General features: G+C 37.3%; 1 protein-coding gene across 4 annotated transcripts in view; it reads right to left on the bottom strand.

The window, feature by feature from the left end:
* Positions 1–25,848, bottom strand: part of PHACTR2 (phosphatase and actin regulator 2) — a 270,043-nt gene that overhangs the window by 129,177 nt on the left and 115,018 nt on the right. Inside the window, exon 1 of one of the 4 annotated variants that reach the window (XM_057738538.1) lies at positions 8,072–8,315. The exons of the other annotated variants lie outside the window; for them this stretch is intronic. Within the exon in view, the coding sequence (XP_057594521.1) occupies positions 8,072–8,117 (46 nt within the window). The 5' untranslated portion in view covers positions 8,118–8,315. Of the gene's footprint in view, positions 1–8,071; positions 8,316–25,848 lie in introns of those variants that run through there. 4 annotated transcript variants of the gene reach the window in all.

Here is a 25,848-nt window from a genome sequence, read left to right as displayed (position 1 = left end):
TTTGACTATTAGGTTATTTCCAATTTGGGGCTTTCATAAATACTGCTCCAGTGAACAAATAATTACTGCCTTAACAATATGCTTCTAGAAGTATAAATGCTGGGTCTGAGTATATGCTCATGTTAAGATTTTTTAATATATATTACCAAGCTGCTCTCCTGATAGGTTGTAGCAATTTAAATTACCACAAGACAATCATCTGGAAATCATTCCTTCTAATCTTTACTAAATTCACGGGTGCTCAATGGCATCCATCTTTTTCACTGAATTGCTTATACCAAATAGTCACTTGCATTTCTTCTTTGGGTAAGTAATGTGGGCAAATTAACTTAACTCTTGTACTTCACTGTTCCTCATCTGCAAAATGTGGATATTAATAGTAGTTACCCTATATGGATGTTGTGAGGATTAAAAAGTTGATTCAAGTAAAGCACTTAGAATAATTCCTGACCCATAATGAGTTCACAATTATGGCCATTAGATATTCTGAAAAGTTCCTGTTCATGTTTTTATCTCATTTTTATGAGTATTTACCTTTTTCTCATTGATTTATTTTTCTCACCGATTTTTAAGAGGTCTTACTACATGAAGATATTAATCATTGTTTTCTATATGCAACGCAAATACTTTGTCAACTTTATGGTTTCCTTTTTCAATATGCTGCTGATGATTTTTCTGCCATGCAGAAGCTTAAGGATTTGATATCATTAAATCATTCACTTTAAATCAGAATAAATTACAGCAATTAAAGTCAAATATGAGAAAAACTGCAAAGGAAAACGTTTTTAATAACTCGAGTTTGTAAGAAAGAAAAGGATAGATTTGACTCCATAAAAGTTTAAAGCTTTTATATTTAAAAAATCGAACAAACAGAAGAGGTAAGAAAAACACAGAAAAATATTCACAATATGTGACAGACATAAGACTAACCTCCCTAACATACAAATATTTGAGAAAAGAAAACATAAAATAAGGAAAGGCTATATACATAGGCAATTCAGAGAAAAAGAAACACAAATGCCCGATTTCACTTATCAAAATGAGGTATCACTTTTTACATATAGATTTACAAGGATTTGTAAAAGTTAATTATGCACAACATTGTGCAGAGTGTCCACTGCACTAGGACAACTAGAGAAGGGAGTGAACTAGAACTGAATTCCTGCTACTGTACCATATACCTACAGGGCTGCCTCACCCAGAGGGAGTGCCTTCTATTTCTCACAAAGAAATACACTTTAAGAGAGATCCTGATATGCAATGGTGGTGAGAGTGCAGAGAAAGGAAATCTCATCTAGTGAGCAGATATACTGATACAGCTCTTAGAGAATAATTTGGCAAAGTCTATCAAAATAAAACATAGAAATCTTTTGATCCAGCAATTCCACTGCTAGGATTTTACTGACACAGGTGGTGTGAGATGTTTAGATAAGGATGTTCATTTCAGCTGTGTTCATAATAGCACACACACACACACAAAGAATCCAAAAACAAAATAAAAATACAAACAAAATATAAAAACACAATAGAGTTCTTTTAAAGGAAATTATGATATATCCACATACTATAATATTGTTTATAGATTAAAACCATCACTATGAAATATTTTCAAGTTTACATTATAACATGAAAAACTCAAACTCCAGAGTAGTAAGTGTATTATGTCTGCTTGTATTTTGATAAAGATACATAACATGAACTAAAATTGTCTGGAATGAAAAAAAAGATGTTCATGCTGGGTTATAATTTAAAAGGGAGATGCTCTAGAGCCTACGTGCCACAACTACTGAAGCCTGTGTGGCTTAGAGCCCCATGCTCTGCAACAAGAGAAGCCACCACAATGAGAAGCCTGCACACCACAATAAAGAGTAGTCCCCACTTGCTGCAACTAGAGAAAGGCTGTGCACAGCAACAAGACCCAATGCAGCAAAAAAATAAATAAAGTTCTTAAAAAAACAAACAAAAAACCCCACAAAGGGCCCGTGGATAAGACGCACTGGTTCTAAAACATGCAGCATTTTTCTCAGAATGAATTACATGTATGGGTTCCACCCTGTGCCCAGAACCAGGGCTCTCCTCAAAAGGCTGGTTCTAGAAGATGATCCATTATAGCTTTTTCCTATAACCTGGCTTCAATAAAAGCACTTCTTTTCTTAAAAAAATTAAAGAAATAAAAAATAAAAATAAAAGGGAGGGACTGGGGGTCTGGGAGGGAAAAAAATTCACTTTTATCCTGAACTGTCTTGTAAAGTTTGACTTTTGATCATGTGCATGTTATTTTCATTAAGAAAAATAAATTATCCGTTTTTATTTTATGATTTCTTCTAATACTGGCTTTACAAGGAAATGGATAAATAATATCCTGGGCAGGACAGAAATAAGGCCCTGACCAAGATATGGAAACCTAGAAATACAGATAGATATAGGTTCTATCATGGCCTAGATGTGATCCTGCATACTTTATTCGCTTGTTCCTTTGTCTCCTAAAAATAAGAAAAGTGGCTTTGTCTGCCCTTTCAACTCAAGGGCTCATGCAAAACAGTCAAGAGCTGATCTGTGGCACAGTGAGCATTGGGTGCGTCTGAAGGCTGAAAAAAATAGTTACTAGATTCAGATACCACCCTTCAGACAACAGAGCCAGAGTAGCACGCAATTCTTGAAATTAAAAAGAATGAAAATAACACAAAATTCTCATTCATATAATCATTGGCTTAAAGTAGTCAGACTGCACTGGGAATACTTCTTGATTCATACGTATACTTAACAAACCTTTTGTATCCAATCTATCATGCCCTGTACTTGGCAATGAGAATACTAGAAGTCTCGACCCTTCTAAGGAATGAGGTCAGAGGGTACTGAAACCACCCTACTTGGGGATAAACCTGTTTAGCCTGTGCTTAGAAATAATAAATCTAATCATCAATAAAATACTAGGAAATCAAAACCAGCAACATATAAAAAAGATTATACATCATATCCAAGTAGGCTTTATCCCAGGAATGCAAGATTGGTTTAACATCTGAAGTTAATGTAATACACCATATTAATAGAATGAAGGACAAAAACCATCTGATCAGCTCAACGGGGAAAAAAAAAAAGCTTTTGACAAAATCTAACAGTTGCATGATAAAAATGCTCACAAACTAAGACCAGAAGGGAACTTTTTGATAAAGAGCATCTATGAAAAACCCACAGCTAACATGACACTTAACACTGAAAGACTCATTGCTTTCCTCCTTAGATCAGGAACAAGACAAGAATGTTCACTCTTGCCTCTTTTCTTTAACATTATACTGTACATAAGTGAGGGCAATTAAATAAGGAAAAGAATTAAAAGACAGTCAGATGGAAAAGACGAAGTAAAAGTATCTCTGTTGCAGACGACCTTCCATATAAATCTTGCACATAATGTGATCTTGTATACAGAAACTCTAAGGAATCCACTGAAAAATTACTAGGACTAAAAAAAAATGAGTTCATCAAATTTGTAAGGTACAAGATCAATATATAAAAATCAATTTTCTATATTCTATATACTAGCAAGCAACATTCTGAAAATGAAATAAGAATGTAATTTCATTTAAAATAGCATAAAAATGATAAAAATACTGATAAATGATAAATTTAACAAAGAACACTTACACACTGAAAACTAAAAAACACTGCGGAAAAAAATGAAAGAAGATCTAAATAAATGGAAAGATATTGTCCATTTCCATTCCTTGTCTTTATGGGTTGGAACACTTCATATTGCTAAGAGAGCAATATTATTCAAATTGATCTCCAAGTTCAACACAATCCCTATCAAAGTCTCAGCTAGATTTTTTGCAGACATTGAGGAGCTGATTATAAAATTCATTCAAAAATGCAAAGGGACCGGGACTTCCCTGGTGGTGCAGTGGTTAAGTATCTGCCTGCCAATGCAGGGGACAGGGGTTCGATCCCTGCCCCAGGAAGACCCCACATGCTGCAGAGCAACTTAGCCTGTGTTCCACAACTACTGAGTCTGTGCTCTAGAGCCCGAGAGCCACAACTACTGAACCCTGCATGCCTAGAGCCCATGCTCCACAACAAGAGAAGCCACTGCAATGAGAAGCACGTGCACCGCAACAAAGAGTAGCCCCTGCTTTCCGCAACTAGAGAAAGCCAAAAGCCTGTGCCTAGTAGCAAAGACCTAACGAGCCAATAAATAAATGTATTAAAAAAAGAAAAAAAAAAAGGAAACGCAAAGGCACCAGAATAGCCAAAACAATCTTGTAAGAGAACAAAGTGAGACGACACACTTTTCTATTTCAAAACTCAGTACAAAGCTACAGTAATCCTCACAGTGTAGCATATTAGTAGATATATACACAAATGGGATACAATTGAGAGTTCAGAAATAAATTTGACATATTTGGTCACCTGATCTTGGACAAGGGTACTGAGACAATTCAACAGGGAAAGAATCACGCTTTCAAAAAATGGTCCTGGACAACTGGATATCCACATGTAAAAGGATGAAACTGGAACCCTACATCACTCTACACATAAATATTAACTTAAAATGTATCACAGACCTAAATGTAAGAGCTAAAATTATAAAACTCTTAGAAGGAAACATACGTGTAAATCTTGACATTGGTTAGTCTATGATTTCCTAGATAGGGGACCAAAAATGCAAACAACAACTAAATAGATACACTGAACAATAAAAAAATTCAGTTGTAAATCATAGCATCAAGAAAGTGAAAAGACAACTCTGAGAATGGGAGAAAGTATTTGCAAACCATCTATCTAATAAGGGACTTGTATCTAGTATACAAAGAACTCTTATAACTCAATAACAGGAAGTCAAATTATCCAATTAAAGTTAAGCAAAGGATCTGAATAGACATTTCTCCAAAGAAGATATACAAATGGCCAATAAGCACAGGAAAAGATGTTCAATGTCATCAGGCATCAGGGAAACCAAAACTACAATGAAATACAACTTCACACTTACTAGGATAGCCATAGTCAAGACAATAACAAGTGTTGATGAGGATGTGGACAAATTAGAACCTTCATATACTGCTGGAGGCAATGTAAAATGGTACAGTTGCTTTGGAAAACTGGCAGCTCCTTAAAATATAACATAACATAATAAACACAGTTACCATATGACCCAGCATTCACGAAAAACTTTTACCTCAAGTTCATGGCAGCACTATTCAGAAAGTCAAGAGGTAAAAATAACCCAAATGTCCATCAACTGATGGATGAATAAATAAAATATGGTATATTAATAATGGAATATTATCTGGCAATAAGAAGAAATGAAGTACTGATACATGCTACAACATGGATGACCCTTGAAAACATGCTAGTGAAAGAAGCCAGTCACAAAAGGCGTGTTATGTTGTATGATCCCACTTGTATAAATTCCTCAGAATAAGCAAACCTACAGAGACAGAAAGTGGATTAGTGGTTAATTAGGGATAGGAGTTGGGGTTGAGAAGGATGGGAACAGGGATGGATGGTTGCAGAACACTGTGAATACACTGAAAATCAACAAATTGTACACTTTCAATGGGTAAATTTTATGGTGTGTTAAACATATGTCAATAAAGCTGTTTTTAAAAATAGAAATAATGACTCTAACTACACGTTTTCAGAAATCATTATTACTGGTCTTTTTAGAACCCAGGGAAATAGATGCACCCCTAAGCTGAAAGGTTCAGAAGAGCCTGAAATCAAGAAAGAGAAGCAAGCTAACGTGCGGCCTATAGTGTCGCTTTTCACTAAAGCTCAAACCAAGTAACAAGTATAAACTATCAGACTCTCTGCTATTGACTCCTCAGACTCAAACAGATTTTCCCGTTAAGCATTTACAATGGGAATCATCTTCACCACTGTAATCCCTTAGCAGCCACTTAAACAACCAGCAGATGCCTGAGATCACAGACAACAAAGCTATCCACACCACTCATGAAGCCAGTGGCAAACAGCTAGGAGGGAACAAAATACTTGGAAGAGTAGAGGGTTTGACATTCTCAGACTCAAGAGAAGAATACCAACATGAATATAAAACTTAGGTATGGCAACCAAATGTTCTGTTTTTCTTGTTTTTCCATTTTCATTTCTAATCTAAGGACAAAACTTCAGGGAAATGGAGTGACAGTAATACACTTAGAGGACCCAAGTGGATATCATGTGAAAACTCCTCTGCTCTTAACCATTAAAAAACTTCAGTCATAACAATTATCATCTGTTAACCAACAAAAACAAAACCAAAAAAAACCCTCTACTTATGAAGTCTGAATTGCTCACTTCAGTATATACAAACTTTCAATCAACTAAACAGAGGACCTGTGATTTAAGTATAACACCATTCCATGAGATATTTCTCTGAAATATCTTTTATGGTCAAATATAACTTTTTGTTTAAATTACTTTACGTATAAATAAAGTGCCCAATCTCTTGACATGATTAGTCATTGTATTAGGAATTACAGCAATCTGGGTATTTTTTGCTGTACTGTAAGAGTTAGGAAGGTCACATTTTAGGATTCTACTTTGCTTCTTAGGCATCATTTATGTAACATTCCTTGATTTTTACAAAGGCCAAATTCACTTTTCTAACATTAACCCTAACAATACTTTGTAGCAAAAGAACTAAATTCAGGGCAGTACTTTACACCTGTGGTATTGGAATACTGACCAAATTTTGTGCTTTGCCAGTGCAGAAATTTAAAAATAAAACTCTTCCTTGAGACGAAAAAAGTCACACTGCTTTAAATTAAGACAAAGGAAAGTGAGTCCCCATTGCACAAAACAGTTTACCAAAATGAAGATCCTAATCAACACCCCCCCCCAAATTCCCTCAAAAGCCATCAATATGAAGTCTCTTCTGTTCAACAGGAGCACCGTACAACCTTGTCATTAACAGTAAGGGAAGGTGTGAGCTTTTTCTGGTTTCTCTCCTTTGCAGAGAGTTAGTTCTCTTGAGATTTTAACATAAGCCCAAGCAAAGCTTATGATATTTCAGGGAGTGAAGCTCTACAATATAAACAAACCCATGTGGGGGGAGGCTGGAATGGCAGAATGCTATCTAGTTAGAGACATCCTGGAGCTGATTAAAACAAAACAAAACAAAAAACCTTCATCTGTGCCCTGTCATTTCCTTTCAGCAAGATCCTGTTGATGTTTACACAATTTGAAAAGTGGATCAAATATCTCAAGGAATAACGTAAACGTCCCCTTTGAAGTTTTTTTTTTTCAAATTCTTGATGGAAAAAAATATCAAAATAGTACCTTTTACATTTGTTTCATTAACCAATCACAAGTCTCGCTACCAAAAAGTTGTTTATCCCTACACTACTGGAGAAACGCCAGACGTACCTTCCTTCCTTTTTTTTTTTTTTTTTGGTTTAAGAAAATGGAAAAAAGAGACTTAAAGCAGGGCAATATAACTCAGAAACATTACACACGTTTCCATAAAACGAACTTTAGCCCTCAATAACTGAGTTCATGAAATGTTTCACCGACTTTTATAGCTTGTGTCTACTATAAACAGGCATCATTTGAGACAATTAAGCTTTTTTCGTGTTAGTTATTAAGTATTCAGCGTTCTGTCAGGATAAGAGAAGGCAATCAGCACTTCTTCTATTCCGAAAAACAAACCATAAATCAGTTGACAAGCTTGAAAGAATTCAGTTCTAGACTGTTCGGAAGCCAAGCGTAAACACAGAAAAACCTGTTGGCGCGTTTATCTTACTCTCGAAGTTTCGCGGTTTAAAAACAAAGCAATACACAAATGGCGTTTCTCGTAAATCTCAGGCTCAGAAGTGATTCAGATAAACACGAAAGCGAGGCATCTTGGACAGAAAATGGAGCCTGTGCCTTTAAGGTAAAATCGGCTGGATCCCAAAAGGCATTCCACTTTTCCACGACAAAGAGTTTGGGGGAGCGCTACCTCTCGGGTTTCTGGGAGGGACCCGGCGGGTCCGGGCAGAGCCCGGCTAGCCGAGGAGCCCGCGACCGCCCCGGCTGCCCCGAGCCAGCCCCGCGCCCGCGCGGCGGGAGCGCACCGCGTGCGCCCCGGACTCACCGCTGCTGGGCTGCGGGGACAGCGTGGAGACCGAGGTCTGGCCCATGTCTCGGGTCGCAGGGCCAGGGCGGGCGATCACGCGGCTCGTTTGGTCCTTGGAGCATGGGTCCGCTCGCAGACAGATTTCCAGGCGTTCATTTCCCAGTCCGTGCGGAGCTGCCCGCCGGGTCTCCTCACCCTCTCCCCTTCGCGGGTCTCGCAGCCCGGCCGGCCGCAGCCGGCGCGGCGGATCCTGCCCAGCGGATGCCTGTCATTCCTCTATGCAGATTAGCTGGGGTCAAGGGTCACGGGGGAGGAGAGAGGGGGAGTGGGAGATGGGGGCGGTGGAATGAGGGGAGCGAGGAAGTGGGGAGGGGAAGAGCCCGGGCTGGTCCAGCCGCGCCTGCGGGGTCTGAAAGACCCGCGACCTCCCCCCTCCAGGGTAGCAGAGAGTTCGAGCGACCCCCGTTTAACTTAAAAGGTTCACTGTCAAATGCTCCTTTAGGGCTGGAAGAAAAGCAATTAAAGTACTTAGTCACGGTACTTAATTTAAGAAAATGTGTTTCTTTAAAGTTAGTTCCTTCCTCACATTGTTTGCTGTTATGTGTGCATTTTTTTCCCTCCTTTTAAAAATTATCTTCCTTTTAACAAATACAGCTTTAAAAAGCAGCATTAGTGGCCTCAATCAGGTTGAACAATAAATCGGAATGATGGATCTATGTGTGAGATCGACAAAGTGTACACTTTGCTCTCTACCACCTTGACTCTGGAATGCTCAGCTCTCCTACGTGTATTCAAAAGAATCACTGTGAGGGCTTCCCTGGTGGCACAGTGGTTCAGAATCTGCCTGTCAATGCAGGGGACACGGTTGGAGCCCTGGTCCAGGAAGGTCCCACATGCGGCAGAGCAACTAACCCCCTGTGCCACAAGTACTGAGCCTGTGCTCTAGACCCTGGAGCCACAACTATCGAGCCCACATGCCACAACTACTGAAGCCCAAGCGCCTAGAGCCCGTGCTTCTAGAGCCCACATTCAGCAGCAAAAGTCACAGCAATGAGAAGCCTGTGCACCAGAGTGAAGATAAGTTCCCACTGGCCCCAACTAGAGAAAGCCCACATGCAGAAAGGAAGACCCAGTGCTGCCAATACATACATACATACATACATACATAAATTAAATAAATAAATTTTAAAAAAAGAAAAAAAGAATTGCTGTGAGACTATGAAACTGCCTGGTAAGGTGTTTAAAATATACAAAAGGTGAGAACAACGAAAACAATGGTAATTTATTTTAGAAGCTAACATTCCATAAAAGTTAAATTAAATCCTATTGTAATTCAATCTCAACCTCAAACTCCTTGAAAATATGAATACAAATAAATACTGTTGGTATTTACAACTGATGAGAAATCTAGATGCCATATCTATCCCCATGGGGATAGATATGGCATTAGACCGGATGGTGGTTACATAAATGTGGTTCACTTTATGAAAATTCACTGATTGTTTACTATGATTTGTGCATTTTTCTGAATGTATATATTTCATTAAAAGGTTTTTTTTTTAAGTGTATTTCTTTTTAAGGCCAGGCCTTGCAGCTTATGGGATTTTAGATCCCCCACCAGGGATCGAACCTGGGGCCTGGCAGTGAGAGCGCTGAGTGCTAACCACTGGACCACCAGGGGATTCTCAAAAAGGTGTATTTTTTATTTCTTAATTGATTTTTATTGGAGTGTAGTTGATTTACAGTGTTGTGTTAGTTTTGCTGTATAGCAAAGTGAATCAGTTATACATATATCCACTCTTTTTAAGATTATTTTCCCATATAGGTCATTACAGAGTATTGAGTAGTTTCCTGTGCTATACAGTAGGTCCCCATTAGTTATTTATTTTATATATAGTAGTGTGTATATATCAATCCCTATCTCCTAATTTATCCACCTCCCCCCTTAAAAGCATATTTTTTTTAAAAAAACTATATTTAGCTCACTTGCCACAGCTTTCACTTTTTAGGTTATACTAGACATTCAACTCTGAACTATTAAAAATCTATATAGTATATAATTATTAGAGAAATGCAAACAACTACAATGAGGTATCATCTCACACTGGTCAGAATGGCCATCCCCAAAATCTACAAACAATAAATGCTAGAGAGGGTGTGGAGAAAAGGGAACCCTCCTACACTGTTGGTGGGAATGTAAATTGGTACAGCCACTATGGAGTACAGTATGGAGGTTCCTTAAAAAACTAAAAATAGAGCTACCGTATGATCCTGCAAGCCCACTCCTGGGCATATATCCAGAGAAAACCATGCACCCCAATATTCACTGAAGCACTATTTACAATACCCAGGACATGGAAGCAACCTAAATGTCCCCTGACAGAGGAGTGGATAAAGAAGATGTGGTAAATATATACAATGGAATATTACTCAGCCATAAAAAAGAATGAAATAATGCCATCTGCAGCAACTTGGATGGACCTAGAGATTGTCATACTGAGTCAGAGAGAGAAAGTCAGACAGAGGAAATCAGAAAGAGAAAGACAAATATCATATGATATCGCTTATATGTGGAATCTAAGAAAATAGTATAAATGAACCTATTATTTACAAAACAGAAATAGTCACAGACGTAGAAAATAAACTTATGGTTCCGGGGAATGGGGGGGCGGGAGGGGGAGGAGGGAGATGGATAAATTGGGAGACTGGGATTGACATATACACTCTACTATATATAAAATAAATAACTAATAAGGACCTACTATATAGCACAGCGAACTCTACTCAATACCCTGTAATGACCTATATGGGAAAAGAATCTAAAAGAAAGAGTGGATACATGTATATGTATAACTGATTCACTTTGCTGTACAGTGAAACTAACACAACGTCACAACATTGTAAATCAACTATACACCAATAAAAATGTTTAAAAAATAAAATAAAATAAACCTATATGGTATATATATTATGAAAAATAATCAAAATTATTTAATACTTTAAACATGCAAATCTTTTTTTCTAAAGTTTGTATTATTAAGATCACATAGAGCCTCGCTTTGTTTTTTGAAAGACATTGGCTTGTCTATTTCATCATAAATTTTCCTCTTTTATTCTATACCCAAATAGCCCACCCTCTACTGTGGTGAAATCTTTTCCCTAAAATAGTGTGATCAATTATCTACTTCCTTTTGCCTCATTCACTCTTAAGAAACCCTGATTTTTTTTTTGAGTGACTACAAAGACCTTATCAAATTATTTAAAATAAGTTGGCATTTATGTATTCACATGTATACGTAAAACAATTACATAGAATCTTTAGATCACTGGGGTGCTGATGTGGTACACACATGAGCCTGGACAGGGGCTCAAATGAGACAAGGCTTGGAGGCACAGGGCTTTGAAAAACAGGGTGATCTTCTAAGGATCTGAGAGGAGTAGGGTAATGAGGAAAGGGTCAATTCAGGGGTTTGGCTTAACTCCACTGCTCACATCTCCACCTCAAGCTCCTTTTCCATCTTCACCAGAAGGGGACCCATTTTCATACTGTATCCCCACTACACACAAGCCAAGTCGCTAAAATCCTGATGTGACAAACACACCCGAGGATCCACTGGACCAGGTCCTTATGAATGTATTTATATCAGAGAAAAGCGAGGCACTTTGGGAGCACTATGGCTCACTCTCCTACACATACATCATTCTAGAAAGAAAGTAAAAATTGGTTAGTTTCTCAAGTGAGTTAACTGAGTAAAGTTAATACAATAACAAAATTGTTCCCTAGCCCTTCCTGAGGCACAGGATGAGGTGCATCTCTGGGCGACAGCTGGTCCCAGGTCACCTAGACCCCAGTAGAGCCCAAAGCCAGAGGTTCCCAGAAGCCTGACATGTCTCCTGAGCCAAAGCCCCTGGCCTTGGGGCACTGCCCCCTCCCCAGGTGATGGGGGTTGCAGTGGGAGGCAGGCTGAGAGCAGAGCTGGGACACAGTGGGAATGCTTAAGCAGGGCCACGAAAGCCACAGAGACCTCAATCTACCTGAGCTGGTGCTGCAGAGCCAGAGAATCAGCGCCACAAAGAAACTCTGATTTTTTCTTAATGAAATTGAGGATTAACCAAGATGCGAGTTCTATTTAGGACAATGAAATTAATCCTAACTAAATTTCCTTATAAAGTGGAAAACTGTTGTGTTTTGGGAACACATTCCACCTGGGGGGTTCAGCAGTGAGAGTAAACAATTATAAAGGCTCCTCTATTTCTTCCTTTGAATTGCCTTAAAACAACAACAGGGTCTTCCCTGGTGGCACAGTGGTTAAGAATTTGCCTGCCAATGTAAGGGACATGGGTTCCATCCCTGGTACGGGAAGATACCACATGCTGAGGAGCAACTAAGCCTGTCTGCCACAACTACTCAGCCCATGAGTCACAACTACAGAAGCCCATGCACCTACAACCAGTGCTCTGCAACAAGAGATGCCACCACAATGAGAAGCCCGTGCACTGCAGTGAAGAGTAGCCCCCGCTCGCCACAACTAGAGAAAGCCCATGTGCAGCAACGAAGACCCAGGCCCCCTGCAGTGGAAGTGTAGAGTCCTAACCACTGGACTGCCAGGGAATTCCTGATAGAGCTTAATTGATAAGGGAGGTAGGTCATTGATTAGAGGAAATATACAGTAAATTTTGCACGTTAGAATATGTAAATATAATGACTTTGAAATTGACAAAAAATAAACTTTGAGGTACAATGTTATTTTTGCTATCATTACTTCTTTTCCTTGAGAAACAATAATGTGTTTCTTTTTATTTCTTCTGACAATTTATATTTCAAACATCAAAGGGGTACTCTATAGCTCTAGTCTTTCAGGATTTGCTAAATCCATCTATATTTACCTTATTCAAAACCTTTCGTGATTTGCTAGTTAATATAATCTTAGCATCATCTGGGATTCTTATAATCCCCCAATCAGGTTACATACTTTCCTCTGAAATTTTTCCAGTTCCATTAAATTATCCTCAAAGCACGTCAACCAAAAGTGCAGGAAGTGTGCATTAAGGTTTCTTTATAAGGGTGGGACAGTTTATTCTATTTTGTTTCCAGTGCTTCTGATGAGGCTTGGTGTTTTAACAGGCTTTTAATCACAGCTAACAAATTATATTAATGAACACAGAAAAAGTCTACAGAAATCCCTAAATTCCATTTATAGATCATAACATAAAGTTTAGAATTTATCATCTAACAAGGGTATGCTAAAATAATTGCCTTTTTCTTGCCTTATTACAGCTCATCCGCTATTATTCAGCCAACTCACAGTTTTACTAAGAGCACTGGATGTTAATCCCTCGAGTTTATAGTCTAACTATGGGAATGTTTAATGTCATCTGAAAAAAATGGACATCTCTCTGTGTTACCTCTTTCCAGAGAATTTATAAAAGTGCTAAAGAAGATTAGTGCCAACATCTAACTCTGAGGAAATGATCTATTTATAATTCCTCAGCATTGGTCCTGTTCTTTAGTCTATATTTCTAAACCAATCTCTTATCCAGCGATATCCTGGTAAATGCTCAACAACCGGTTTGGTCTGGAGATGGGGACAAGTCTGATGTGCGATTTGTGTTTGCTGTTTTCTATGATATAAATACTCCTACAATGACCAATTCAACAAATGGTCAACTGGCTTGCAAAATTTATGTCAACTGGTTTGCCAAGTTTCTGGAAATTTAACTGGCCTGTATGAGCTGCCTTCAGCATAGCACCACTTTCATCTTTTATAATATGCTGTCATCAAGTCACACCATGACTGATTGTGACAAATAGTTGATGTTAAACCTTCCTAAAAATATAGACTGACAGCATCTACTGTTTTTTTTCCACTAGCCAGTATAAATATTTTTCAACCCTGAAAGACCTTCTGTGACTTATTCCTTGACTTCCAGAAATTAAATTGGGTGAATTAGTTAGAATTTCCCCTCCCTGAAACGGGTTTGCCTTCTGACAAAGAGATTGTACTCCCTGAGGTTTTCAAGCATTCTACCCTATAATACAGATTTCACTGGCTTGTCCGAGGTAGGAGTTATTAAGTTCATCCATTTGGGGTACCCAAAGTGACACTTGCACTTTTCGTGGGTGGAAATCACTAGTTCCATCCGATAAACGTTAAAAGCAGACATAAACTCAAACTTGAGCCAATCTGTTCATGGAAAAGTTCTTTCCTACTAGGTCAAAGTCCAAACTGTATGCTAGAGAGACGGTTTGCAATGAGTACAGTCACCATTACCAAGTCCTGTAACTCAGGTCACTGACAGGCTTTTCTAGTGGCCAAATCTCAGCTTGGAGTAGGAGAAAGAGTGAGATCTTCCTCCCTGAAAGCACAGATGCCATGAATACTCATCCCAGGTGTCTGCTTTCCCAGGTGCTGCTGGCTCTGCTAGGACCCCCATATTGAGACACCAGTAGCTGAGCAGGGGGTAGGGGAAGAAGGGTTAGGCAGAGTCCCAGAAGATGAGATGGTGGATCAGAGCAGTGGTGGTCCAGGAAGCAACAGTGGCCGGTGGTAGCCATGTACACGTAGATAAAGATCTCTTAGTCAGCAACCTTATCCTGGATTTGGCCATCAAGATCTAGTGAATTACTGACATTTGCCTGAGTGATGGGAATTATAGCCACAGAAAACCTTTCCCTACTGGGAAGGAAATGAAACCTAGTAATTAAAACGTATTAACTTTCCAAATAGGATTTTAAAAAATGTATTCGTTTGTTTTCTAGATACAATGGTCAGAAGAAACAACAGAAATTCACAGATCATCTAAAAGTATTAGTTTTGTCATTTATTTTCTTCCTACCTACCATTATCAGACTTATTAAAGAGCAGAAAACTGTCTTTTCTCCATTTCTCTGAGGGAGGTGCTAAAGGGCAATTTTTAAAATTAGAAGGCTATTTTAACACACAGGGTTCTAATAACCAGGTACAAGAATATAAAACTCAGAAACTAAAAACTGGTGTGCAAAGTTTTCAAGTATTAAACTAGGTTTTACTAGAATATCTGCCAGTTTTTAAAAACCTTTGTATTACTCAAAACTCAGCTACACTTAGTGAAAGCGACCTTACTTAGAAACATATAATTACTAAAAAGCAAACAGAATCTTATAATTTCAGTCGAAATTCTATAAATACAACCAGTGTTTACTTTTTAAAATGTTACTTTATAGCAATTGCCACCAAATACTTCCTATGTCTTTTATTTTGACAACTCTGAGAGATATTAGTTTTAACATGATAATATAAACAAAGAATTCTGTTTAAGAAAAAAATTACAACTTTAGACATTTTAGTTGTATTCAGCCTCAGTAGGAAAGAAAACCACATTCCAGAAGTATTAGAACAGGAAACAAACCTGTAAGACAGGCTTTTCTTTCCTATTGTTCTCATATTTTTATATGATTTATTTCCTGAGTTTTTCTTCTACTGCTTGCTCAGGCTAAAAGGATTAACAAAATACCATGCCTCTGTTTTGCTCTGAGTGTCTGCAGAGGGCGTGGTGTTTCACATGTGTGCTTACTTAGTGATTGAGCTCGATGGTTGGAAGATTTATTCTGGAAAATAAAGACCTTGAGGGGTGGTGCTGGAATTTCCTTTTCCAGAAACTTTCCCCCACCCCAGGAGAAAAAGTGTGTAATTTGCTGCCTTTGTTTTACAAGAAAAACAAATTACTCATTCACAGTATTTAAAACTCTGGCAACTGCTATAAAATTAACAATCTTTAATTTACTAACCAAAATCAAATACAGAACATTTTTTCAAGACATCTTTAATCATTACTGCCCAATTTGCAGAAAGTAATTGCTTAAAATAAGGTCCAAATGATTGTTTTATCAACCATCATATCTATCCCTAGAACCTAACAGTGTCTGGCACACAGAGGGCACTCAATACATCCGTGATAAATCAAAGAATAAGCATTTACATGATTCCTTTAATTACAGCAACTTGATGCGTGGATGAAAAAATCTAGCTAGAAATAAATGTATGATTTTGGTGATGTTATGTGGACTGCATAGCAAGACGATATCAATTTTTGTCACTGACTATACATTTCCTTTTAAATGCCATTCTATTAATAATCATCTAGTCATTTAGCTAGAGTTAACTAAGGATCTCCCATGGGTCTCACACCTCTCGTATAAGGGATGCAAGGGTAAGCTAGGTACAGACTGTACCCTGGAGGATTTCATAGTGTATACATATATATGGTGGATGGTGGGTGTTGTGACTTACAAGTAAATTACTGTAACAGAGAGTACAATGATAGAGGTCTGTACCACCAAGAGTTAATAAGGAGAGTTGAGGCTGCTACAGGGGAGGCTCTGAACTTTATTAATTGCTAAATCCACATCTTTCCAATACAGAGTCAGCAACTCATTCTGAAGATGACTCAAGACTGTGAAGGGCTTCCTAAATGAAAGATTAAATTCTGATAGTATGCAGTTAGTATTAACTGCATTTTACTTATTGCTGACAGCTTTCTGAGGAATAATTTACAAACCCTAAATTCTACCCATTTTAAGTAAACAATTCAATGAGTTTTAGCAAATATGTAGTGCAACCACTTCTACAGTTAGATTTTAGAAAACTTTGAGAATCCTGAAGAGGTTCATCATATCCTGCAGTGAATCCCGGTCCCACTCCTTGGCATCAGGCAACTACTGACCTGCTTTCCATTTTCATAGTTTAGACTCTTCTAAAATTTCATATAAATGAAATAACAGCATATGTAGTTTTTTACATCTGGCTTTTTTCACTTAAAGTTTTTGATATTCATCCATGTCCCTTTTGTTCTGAGTAGGGTTCCACTGCATGGCTATATCAAAGTGTATTTATCTATTTATCTGTTAATGGGCATTTGGGTTGTAACTGTATTTCATTGTATTCCTATTCTGTGAAAATACATAAGATCTATCTATCTATCTAAATGATAGTTCTGTACAATAAGAATTCATTTATTGGTTCATCAGTCATCCAACAAATATTTATTATGCATTTACTTTGTACCAGGCTCTGTTCTAGGTATTCAAGATAAAGAATTAAACAAAAAGTAAAAATATCTGCATTCAACACACATATTTTAATGAAAGGAAAGAAAATAAGCAATGAACATAATAAATCTGTAAATTTTATAGCAATTTAGAAGATGAAAAGTGCTATGAAATAAATGGGGAAGGGTAAGAGAGATGGATGAGCATGTGACGGTCACTGAAAAGGTAATCATTGCGCACAGACTCAAAGGACATGATGGAGTTAGGCGTGTGGTTATCTGAAGAAAGGGCACCCAAGCCAGAAGACCAGTTAATGTAAAGACAAGAGTACGCTGTATGTTCAAGCAACACTAAGGGACCAGTGTGGTTGGAGGACAGTAAGGGAGGGGGAGATGAGAAGGGGATTACAAGCCATGTAGAACCTTGCAGTTGACCATAAAGACTTTGGCTTTTACTATAAATAAGATGAGGAAGCAATGACAGTTTTGAGCAAAGGAAAGGCATGATCTGCCTTATATATTAAGGTCACTATGACTTCTGAGTGGAGGATAGAAGAGACGAGGTTGGAAGCAGAGATACTGGGAGAGACTATAAGAATATGCCAGACAAGAAATGACAGAGGCTTAGACCAGGCTGGCAGCAGTGGGAATGGAAAAATGTACCTAGATTCTGGATACGTTTTCAAGGTAGAGCCAAATTTCCTCATGGATTGAATGTGGAGTATGGGAGAAAAGAGATAAAGCAAGGGTGACTTCAAATTTTTGTTTGAACAGTTGGAAGGGCTGAGTTGCCATTAATTAACTCTGAGACAACAGTGAGTGAAGTGGGTTTGGGGTAAAAAATTAGAAGTTCAAATGTGAAATGTTCAATTAGGCATTCAAGTGTACAATGAAAACAATCCTAGGTGTCACCAAGGAAAAAAATGAATCTATACCTAGATTCATCCTAGGGACACTGAGTACAAATAAAGAGAAAATTTAAACAGTAGTATATAGAAGAGACAGATGCCACATCAAGGAAGCACAATAAATCCAAGAAGACAACAGAATTTTCTTTTCTTGGTGTTATGGGGAAATAACTTAGAATTCCATGCCCTGATTCACTAACTCAAACAATCACTCCCTAAAAATGATTAATCACTAAAGGAACTTCTACAGAATATTCCTCAGCAAGAAAGAAAAAGAGCCCAGATTAAGGGTGGGATGCAAAAAACAACAGTGAGTATAGAAATTGATAAAATTATGGAGAATTTAATAAACTATTGGCTGTGCAAAATGGAGAGGTAGTCAATGAGTTTTAACATATGCTAAGGTCCTGATTTTGACCAGGAGGACAGACAAGGTAAATACTTTTGACTTTGTTTGAAAAATACGTTGTTTCAAATAATAAGAAAAATACAATAATAAGCTTCCAAATCAGTAAATAAAAGAAAGGGGAATAAAAAATTTTTTTTCACTAATCCAAATAATGAGACAAGAAAATGAGAGAAAATTTCTAAAAGAGCAGGCAGAAAAAGACAACACAAATTAAGATGGTCAAGTCCAAAATAGTAATTGCAAATAAATGTGAAAGAAATATTCATATCTAATGACAGAGAGTAAAAGATTGGAGGGAGCAGGAATACAATGCATCTCTTTATCTGCGATTTTTTTTTACAATGGAATATTACTTAGCCATAAAAAGGAATGAAATTGAGTTCTTTGTAGTGAGGTGGATGGACCTAGAGTCTGTCATACAGAGTGAAGTAGGTCAGAAAGAGAAAAACAAATACTGTATGCTAACGCATATATATGGAATCTAAAATAATGGTACTGCTAAACCCAGAGACAGGGGAAGAATAAAGATGCATATCTATCTGCCAATTATAGGAGAGACATCCACAACAGTAAAAACTGAAAATAAAAGCATGAAAAATACATACTTAAGCAAATACTTACCAAGGGAAAATTGGTATATTAATATTAATAATAGGTTAATTAAAATTGAAGTAAAAATAATAAATAGCTTAGAGGGATTGATTATATAATGATAAAAGAATAATTTAACAATAAAATAGATGTACAAATTATCAGCTAGTAATGCCCCTAGCATCAGAATCTTAAAATACAAAAAATAAAAACTACCAGAATTAGAAGGAAAAATAGACCAATTCACAATAATATGGAGAGATTTTTAACATACCATGAAAAAGTAATAAGATCAAGCAGACAAAACATTTTTAAGGTTATGGATTTGAACAATCTAATTGATAAACTTGGTGTTACAGATATATGTAGAGACCGATACTCAAGAAATAGCTATACATTGAGTAAATACTGGATCTTAATAAATTGTAGAGAATTCATGTTACATAATCCACAATCTCTGACGATAATGTAATGAAATGTGTTGATTTCTTACATACCAGTAAGAAAAACATTTAAAAACAAAATTAAAAGAAAAAAAAATCCCACTTTTTTTGAAAAAAAAAAAAAAAAAAAAAAGCACTCCTAAGCAACACAAGGAAATCAAATCGTAACTTATAAAGTGTGTAGAAGTATAGAACAAAACAATGAAAGCACTATGGAATATGTGAGATGATGGTAATCTGAGGTATATTTAAAATCTTAATTGCATTTCTGAAAAAAGAGAGAGAGGATTATTCAGAGAGAAATAATATACAAATAAATTAGGTAAGTATTAAACTGATGAAGCTAAAACAGGAAAGAAAAAAGAAGAAAAGGAACAGAGTATGAAAGGGAATAATACAAATAAGGGTGCAAATGAAATAAGAACTAAAAATCAAGGGATTTGCTTTGGTAGATTCAGAACCTTCATTCATCCATGTGAAAAGCAGTGTTGACTTAATAAATTAAGAGAATGCTCTGTATTTTTGACTGGAAAAAAGTAACTGCCATGCACCTAAAGACAATTCAAGATGAAAAACAGAACTATCTGGTAGTTACAAGAACTGCAACATCACTAGTACAAAGGCGAATTTAAAACTTACTATTTTGCATCCCAGGGAAAATACAGATGCACATTTAGTATTGTTTAAACCACTTTCATTATTAAATAGCACAGCATTCTATAACAAAAAACAGATGAAGAATTCCAATCTACTGCTTATTTTTGTTTCCTTTAGAGCAGGGGTCCCCAGCCCCCGGGATCTAATGCCTGATGATCTGAAGTGGAGCTGATGTAATAATAATAGAAATAAAGTGCACAATAAATGGAATATGCCTGAATCATCCAGAAACCATCCCCCCACCCCCCCAGTCCATGGAAAAACTGTCTTCCATGAAAACGGTCCTTGGTGCCAAAAAGGTTGGGGACCGCTGCTTTAAAATAAATATCTCCTTGTAATATTTTTTATTTGTAGTACAATGGTATCCTTTAAACTCCAAATGACATCTTAAGGGAATCACAAATAAGTAGTTTCTCGTATTTAACAGGCTTAACTTCAACTGTCATTTACTTTTATGCTTCTGGTATTTTAAAACAGAAAAAAAAAAATAGTTATACGGTTGGTTTCTGAAAGCATACTTAGTTTTATTAGAACTTAAATCTAAACCTAAGATGCCTCCAAGTAAAACAGCCCTCTAGGGAAAGTTGTACATATTGAAGAGGCTTTAGAATATAAAATGGATTTCAGTAACTGCAAATTACTTTTCAATTAAGGAAAGCTGACACATTCTCCAAACAGGTGATAAAGATGGGAGTCGAGAAGGGGGATGAGGCAACTTGCAGGTGTTCAGACTTAATCTTTCATCAAAACAAGATTTATTCAGGGAGAAATCATATAATCACACAATTAAGAAGTAGACATACAAAATGGGCTTGGAATATTGCCATTTAAAATCTATACACCACTCTCCAAAGCAATGAGGCTCTTTCATTGAAGGGTTTTCATTCCCCAACTTCCCTAAGCAGAGGGCTTTCAATTATGAGAATGCACAAGGGAAATTTTTACAAAGGAGAAAGGGGCCCAGTATACAATCAGAAGCAATCTTTACATGAAAGATTTATTGTCATACTTTAAAAGAACATTGTTTCTCTCTCTCTCTATTTATTTATTTATTTAGCAGGAGAAAATGCTGTGGATTTTGCTTTGCTATTAATGTTCCAAAACCCACATAAAGCTCCAAAGATTTCTCTGTTTCTACAGATTATTTTATTTCTTCTTTATAGGTGTGTATACTGTACTGTTTTGTGAGCCAACGACATATCTAGTGACTTCTTTCTGTGAATCAATGCTGAATACAATACTCAGCTACATTTGTTAATAAAATAATCAATATTCATATACATTTCTCACTTGAGTTTGTGATTTTAGGGTAAGTTTTGCTTTGTTTCCGAGATAAGTATTACCCTATTTCATCTAGGGTAATCAAACTTTCATTTTATGCAAAAGCATTATGAGTATTTAGTTGTAGTCCATTATTTGTGTCAATGTAGAAATATCAAGTACCTTATTCTGAAAATTATTACCATGTGAAGAATGAGAGTTTCTTTATAGCTTGTCAAAACTGCAGTTACTAAAAATTCATGGTTTATTTTCTTCCCACCTTCTTACCTAGGTTTACCTCAAGCGTCGGTTCTCAAACCTCCATACATCTCCCTCTTTTATTACTAACTAGAGGACTCATCCTTCCTCGGGTTTCATTTCCTGTGTCTACTTGGGCTGACTGATTCTCAATATCTTGCCTCCAATTCTCCCATATTTTATGTTCTAAGAGATATGTTGGCTTAGATGTCAAATCCTCTGGGACCTTAATCCATGTATTTCCATAGCGATGTGTCCCATGGAATTTACCTCAATGCTGTCTCCTCATCTATCTCTTGCACTGGACTGAATGTCATCTGGAGGCCATGTCTGGTTTACAACAGCAGCACAGAGCCAGAACATGGATAAGTGCTAAGGGAGTGTGTGTATATATATATAAATATATATATGTATAAATATATATAAAAATATATATACACACACACACATATATATATGAATGAATGAGATCTGTATGAATGCACCATTTAGATCTGTGGCTACCAGGGAAAATAGAAAAAGGAAATCGAGGGCTCATAAAAGTATTGGGGGGTTTACTGTCAGGCCTAGCAGTAACAGATAGTGTCAATAGAATACGATTTATGATGATTACTTGGGTTTTTTGATTCAGTGATTGAGAAAACATAGAATCTGAATATTGTCATAATTACATTAATATGCATCTACTACATATATACATTATGTTTTCAACAGCCCCAGTTAAAATTTTGTTCAGTCTCTCCTTTGAGATTACTGGCCTATGTCTTATTAAAAACTGATTTGGCTGAAATACAGCAGTGCTAAAACTAAACAGAAATATTCATTAATTTGCAAATCATTGTATACAGACTAACAAACTGGATGAAGGGTTCTAGCTTACTCTGTTTTTGCAGAAATAAAACATTTGACTGAGGTAATACAAGAAGTGATTCTTAATATTGCGGGTGCAATGGAAAGGCTAAGGTGGCCCTCTGATATTCATATCATTGTGCAAGTAGCTTCTCTTAATGGCAGATGGGATCTGTGATTTTCTCTTAATCAGTTTACTATGGTGAGGATGTATGTGAGAGAGAGAGAGAGAGAGAGTGTGTGTGTGTGTGTGTGTGTGTGTGTGTGTGTATGTGTGAGATTATGTTGTATAAGACTGTAACATCTTTCTTGCTAGGAGACACTCACTGTCTTCCTGGCTTTGAAGAAGCACTTGTGAGCCACCACGTGGAGAAAGCCATGAGGAAAGGAGCAGTGCGCAACCTCTGGCTGACAGCCAGCAAGAAACTGAGGCCCTCAGTCTGGCATTCTGCAAGGAATGGAACACTGCTAGCAGGCACACAAGCTTGGCAATATCTCCTTCCCCAATCAAGCCTTTAGTGAGACCACAATCCTGGCTGACACCTTGATTACAGCTTTATGACATCATGAGAATATAAGCAGAGGACCCCACTAAGCTGTGCCCTAACTCCTGACACACAGCAAGTGAGATACGTTGTTTGAAGCTGCTAAATTTGTGGTTATATCATTCTGTAGCAATAGATAACTAACACAGGTGGGAACATAGATTACTTGAAAGGAAGATCTACTCAATCTAAACATAGGACTGTAGCCTTGTAGCATAGCTTGAAGTCAGGAAGCCTAATTCCACCAACTCTGTCTTTCCTTCTCAAGATTGCTTTGGCTGTTTGGGATCTTTTGCGTTTCCATACAAATCGTAAGATTTCTTGTTCTAGTTCTGTGAAGAATGCCATTGGTAATTTGATAGGGATTGCGTTGAATTTGTAAATTGCTTTGGGTAGTATAGTCATTTTCACAGTGTTGATTCTTCCAATCTTATAGTTTTCTGCATACAGGTCTTTTGTCTCCTTAGGCAGGTTTATTCCTAGGTATTTTATTTTATTTTTGTTGCAATGGTAAATGGGAGAGTTTCCTTAATTTCTCTTTCTGCTCTTTTGTTGTTAGTGTCTATGAATGCAAGAGATTTCTGCACATTAATTTTGTATCCTGCTACTTTACTAAATCCATTGATTAGTGCTAGCAGCTTTCTGGTAGAACCTTTAGGGTTTTCTATGTATAATATCATGTCATCTGCAAAGAGTGACAATTTTACTTCTTTTCCAATTTGGATTCCTTTTCTACCATATGATCCAGTAATCCCACTCCTGGGCATATATCCAGAGAAAACCATAATCCAAAAAGAAACATGGACCATAATGTTCACTGAAGCACTATTTACAATAGCCAGGACATGGAAGCAACCTAAATGCCCATCAACAGAGGAATGGATAAAGAAGATGTGGCATATATATATACAATGGAATATTACTCAGCCATAAAAAGGAATGAAATGGAGCTATATGTAATGAGGTAGATAGACCTAGAGTCTGTCATACAGAGTAAAGTAAGCCAGAAAGAGAAAAACAAATACTGTATGCTAACTCATATATATGGAATCTAGAAAAAAAAAAATGGTACTGATGAACCCAGTGGCAGGGCAAGAATAAGGATGCAGATGCAGAGAATGGACTGAAGGACATGGTATTAGGGGGGCAGGGGGGTGAAGGGGAAGCTGGGACAAAGTGAGAGAGTAGCACAGGCATATATATATACTACCAACTGTAAAATAGATAGCTAGTGGGAAGTTGCTGTATAACAAAGGGAGATCAGTTTGATGATGGATGATGCCTTAGAGGGCCATGACAGGGAGGGTGGGAGGGAGTCACGGGAGGGAGGGGATATGGGGATATATGTATAAATACAGCTGAATCACTTTGGTGTACCTCAAAAACTGGTACAAGAGTGTAAAGCAATTATATGCAAATAAAGAGCTTAAAAAAAACCAAAAACGCGTTAACACACACACACAACAAATTAAAAAAATAAAATAAGATAAAAATAAAGAAAGTCGTGTGGTTAAGCTAACACTTTCTGCTGTGATGAGTTCAGAGCCAGAAAAATAAGACTATAGACAATAGTTGGGGAGAAATGTAGTCTGTATAGCAAAACAGGTGGCATTTATGAACCTATATCATATTTAATTCAAAAGTATTATACTAGCATAGCCAAATTGTCCACTCCCACCCACCATCTCTGAATTGTAGAAGCAATTCTCAGAATTCACTTAAATCGTTAGAGGGACTTCCCTGGTGGTGCAGTGGTTAAGAATTCGCCTGCCAATGCAGGAGACATGGGTTTGATCATGTGGGGTCCGGTAAGATCCCACATACCTTGGAGCAACTAAGCCCGTGAGCCATAACTACTGAGCCCGTGAGCCACAACACGAGAAGCCACCACAATGAGAAGCCCATGCACTGTAACAAAGAGTAGCCCCTGCTCTCCACAACTAGAGAAAGCCCATGGAGAGCAACGGAGACCCAACACAGCCAAAAATAAAAATAAATAAATAAATAAATCTTATAAAAAATAAATCAGTTAGAGCCCAAAATATGAGTCCAAGCTCCAATGACTGTGACTTGTGACCCACTCTCAACCCTCAAACAATTATCTGGACCCGTACCTGCAACTCTGAGACAACCAGTTGTCGATTGCCTATTGTGTCGTATAACGTATCGTAGCATAATAGAGTGTAATGTAGGCAGTGTACATTCTAGCATTCTACCTAATTACTATATCAAATAGAAAATATGGACTGAAAGCCCAAAAAGAGTGAAACTGCTCGTATTATCTATCCATGTACCTATATATCTATCTATCTCCTACTATTGGAATGTAAGCTCCCCAAGAGAAAAGAATTTTTTTGTTTCATACCTTATTTTCTTTGGGTATATGCCCAGTAGTGGGATGACTGGATCATATGACAGTTCTATTTTTAGTTTTCTAAGGAACCTCCAAATTGTTTTCCATAGTGGCTGTACCAACTTACATTCCCACCAACAGTGCAGGAGAGGTCCCTTTTCTCCACACCCTCTCCAACATTTGTTGTTTCCATATTTTGAGATGATGGCCATTCTGATCAGTGTGAGGTGATACCTCATTGTGGCTTTGACTTGCATTTCTCGAGTGATTAGTGATGTTGAGCATCTTTTCATGTGTTTGTTGGCCATCTGTATGTCTTCTTTGGAGAAATGTCTATTTAGGTCTTCCGCCCATTTGTGGATTGGGTTATTTGCTTTTTTGGTATTAAGCTGCATGAGCTGCTTGTATATTTTGGAGGTTAATCCTTTGTCCGTTGTTTCATAGGCAACTATTTTTTCCCATTCTGAGGGTTGCCTTCTAGTCTTGTTTATGGTT

This window comes from Hippopotamus amphibius, chromosome 6 (assembly GCF_030028045.1).
Source record: "Hippopotamus amphibius kiboko isolate mHipAmp2 chromosome 6, mHipAmp2.hap2, whole genome shotgun sequence".
Lineage (NCBI taxonomy): Eukaryota > Metazoa > Chordata > Mammalia > Artiodactyla > Hippopotamidae > Hippopotamus > Hippopotamus amphibius.
The sequence above is the reverse complement of the archived record's forward strand: the minus strand, read 5'-3'. Positions and strand labels throughout refer to the sequence as shown.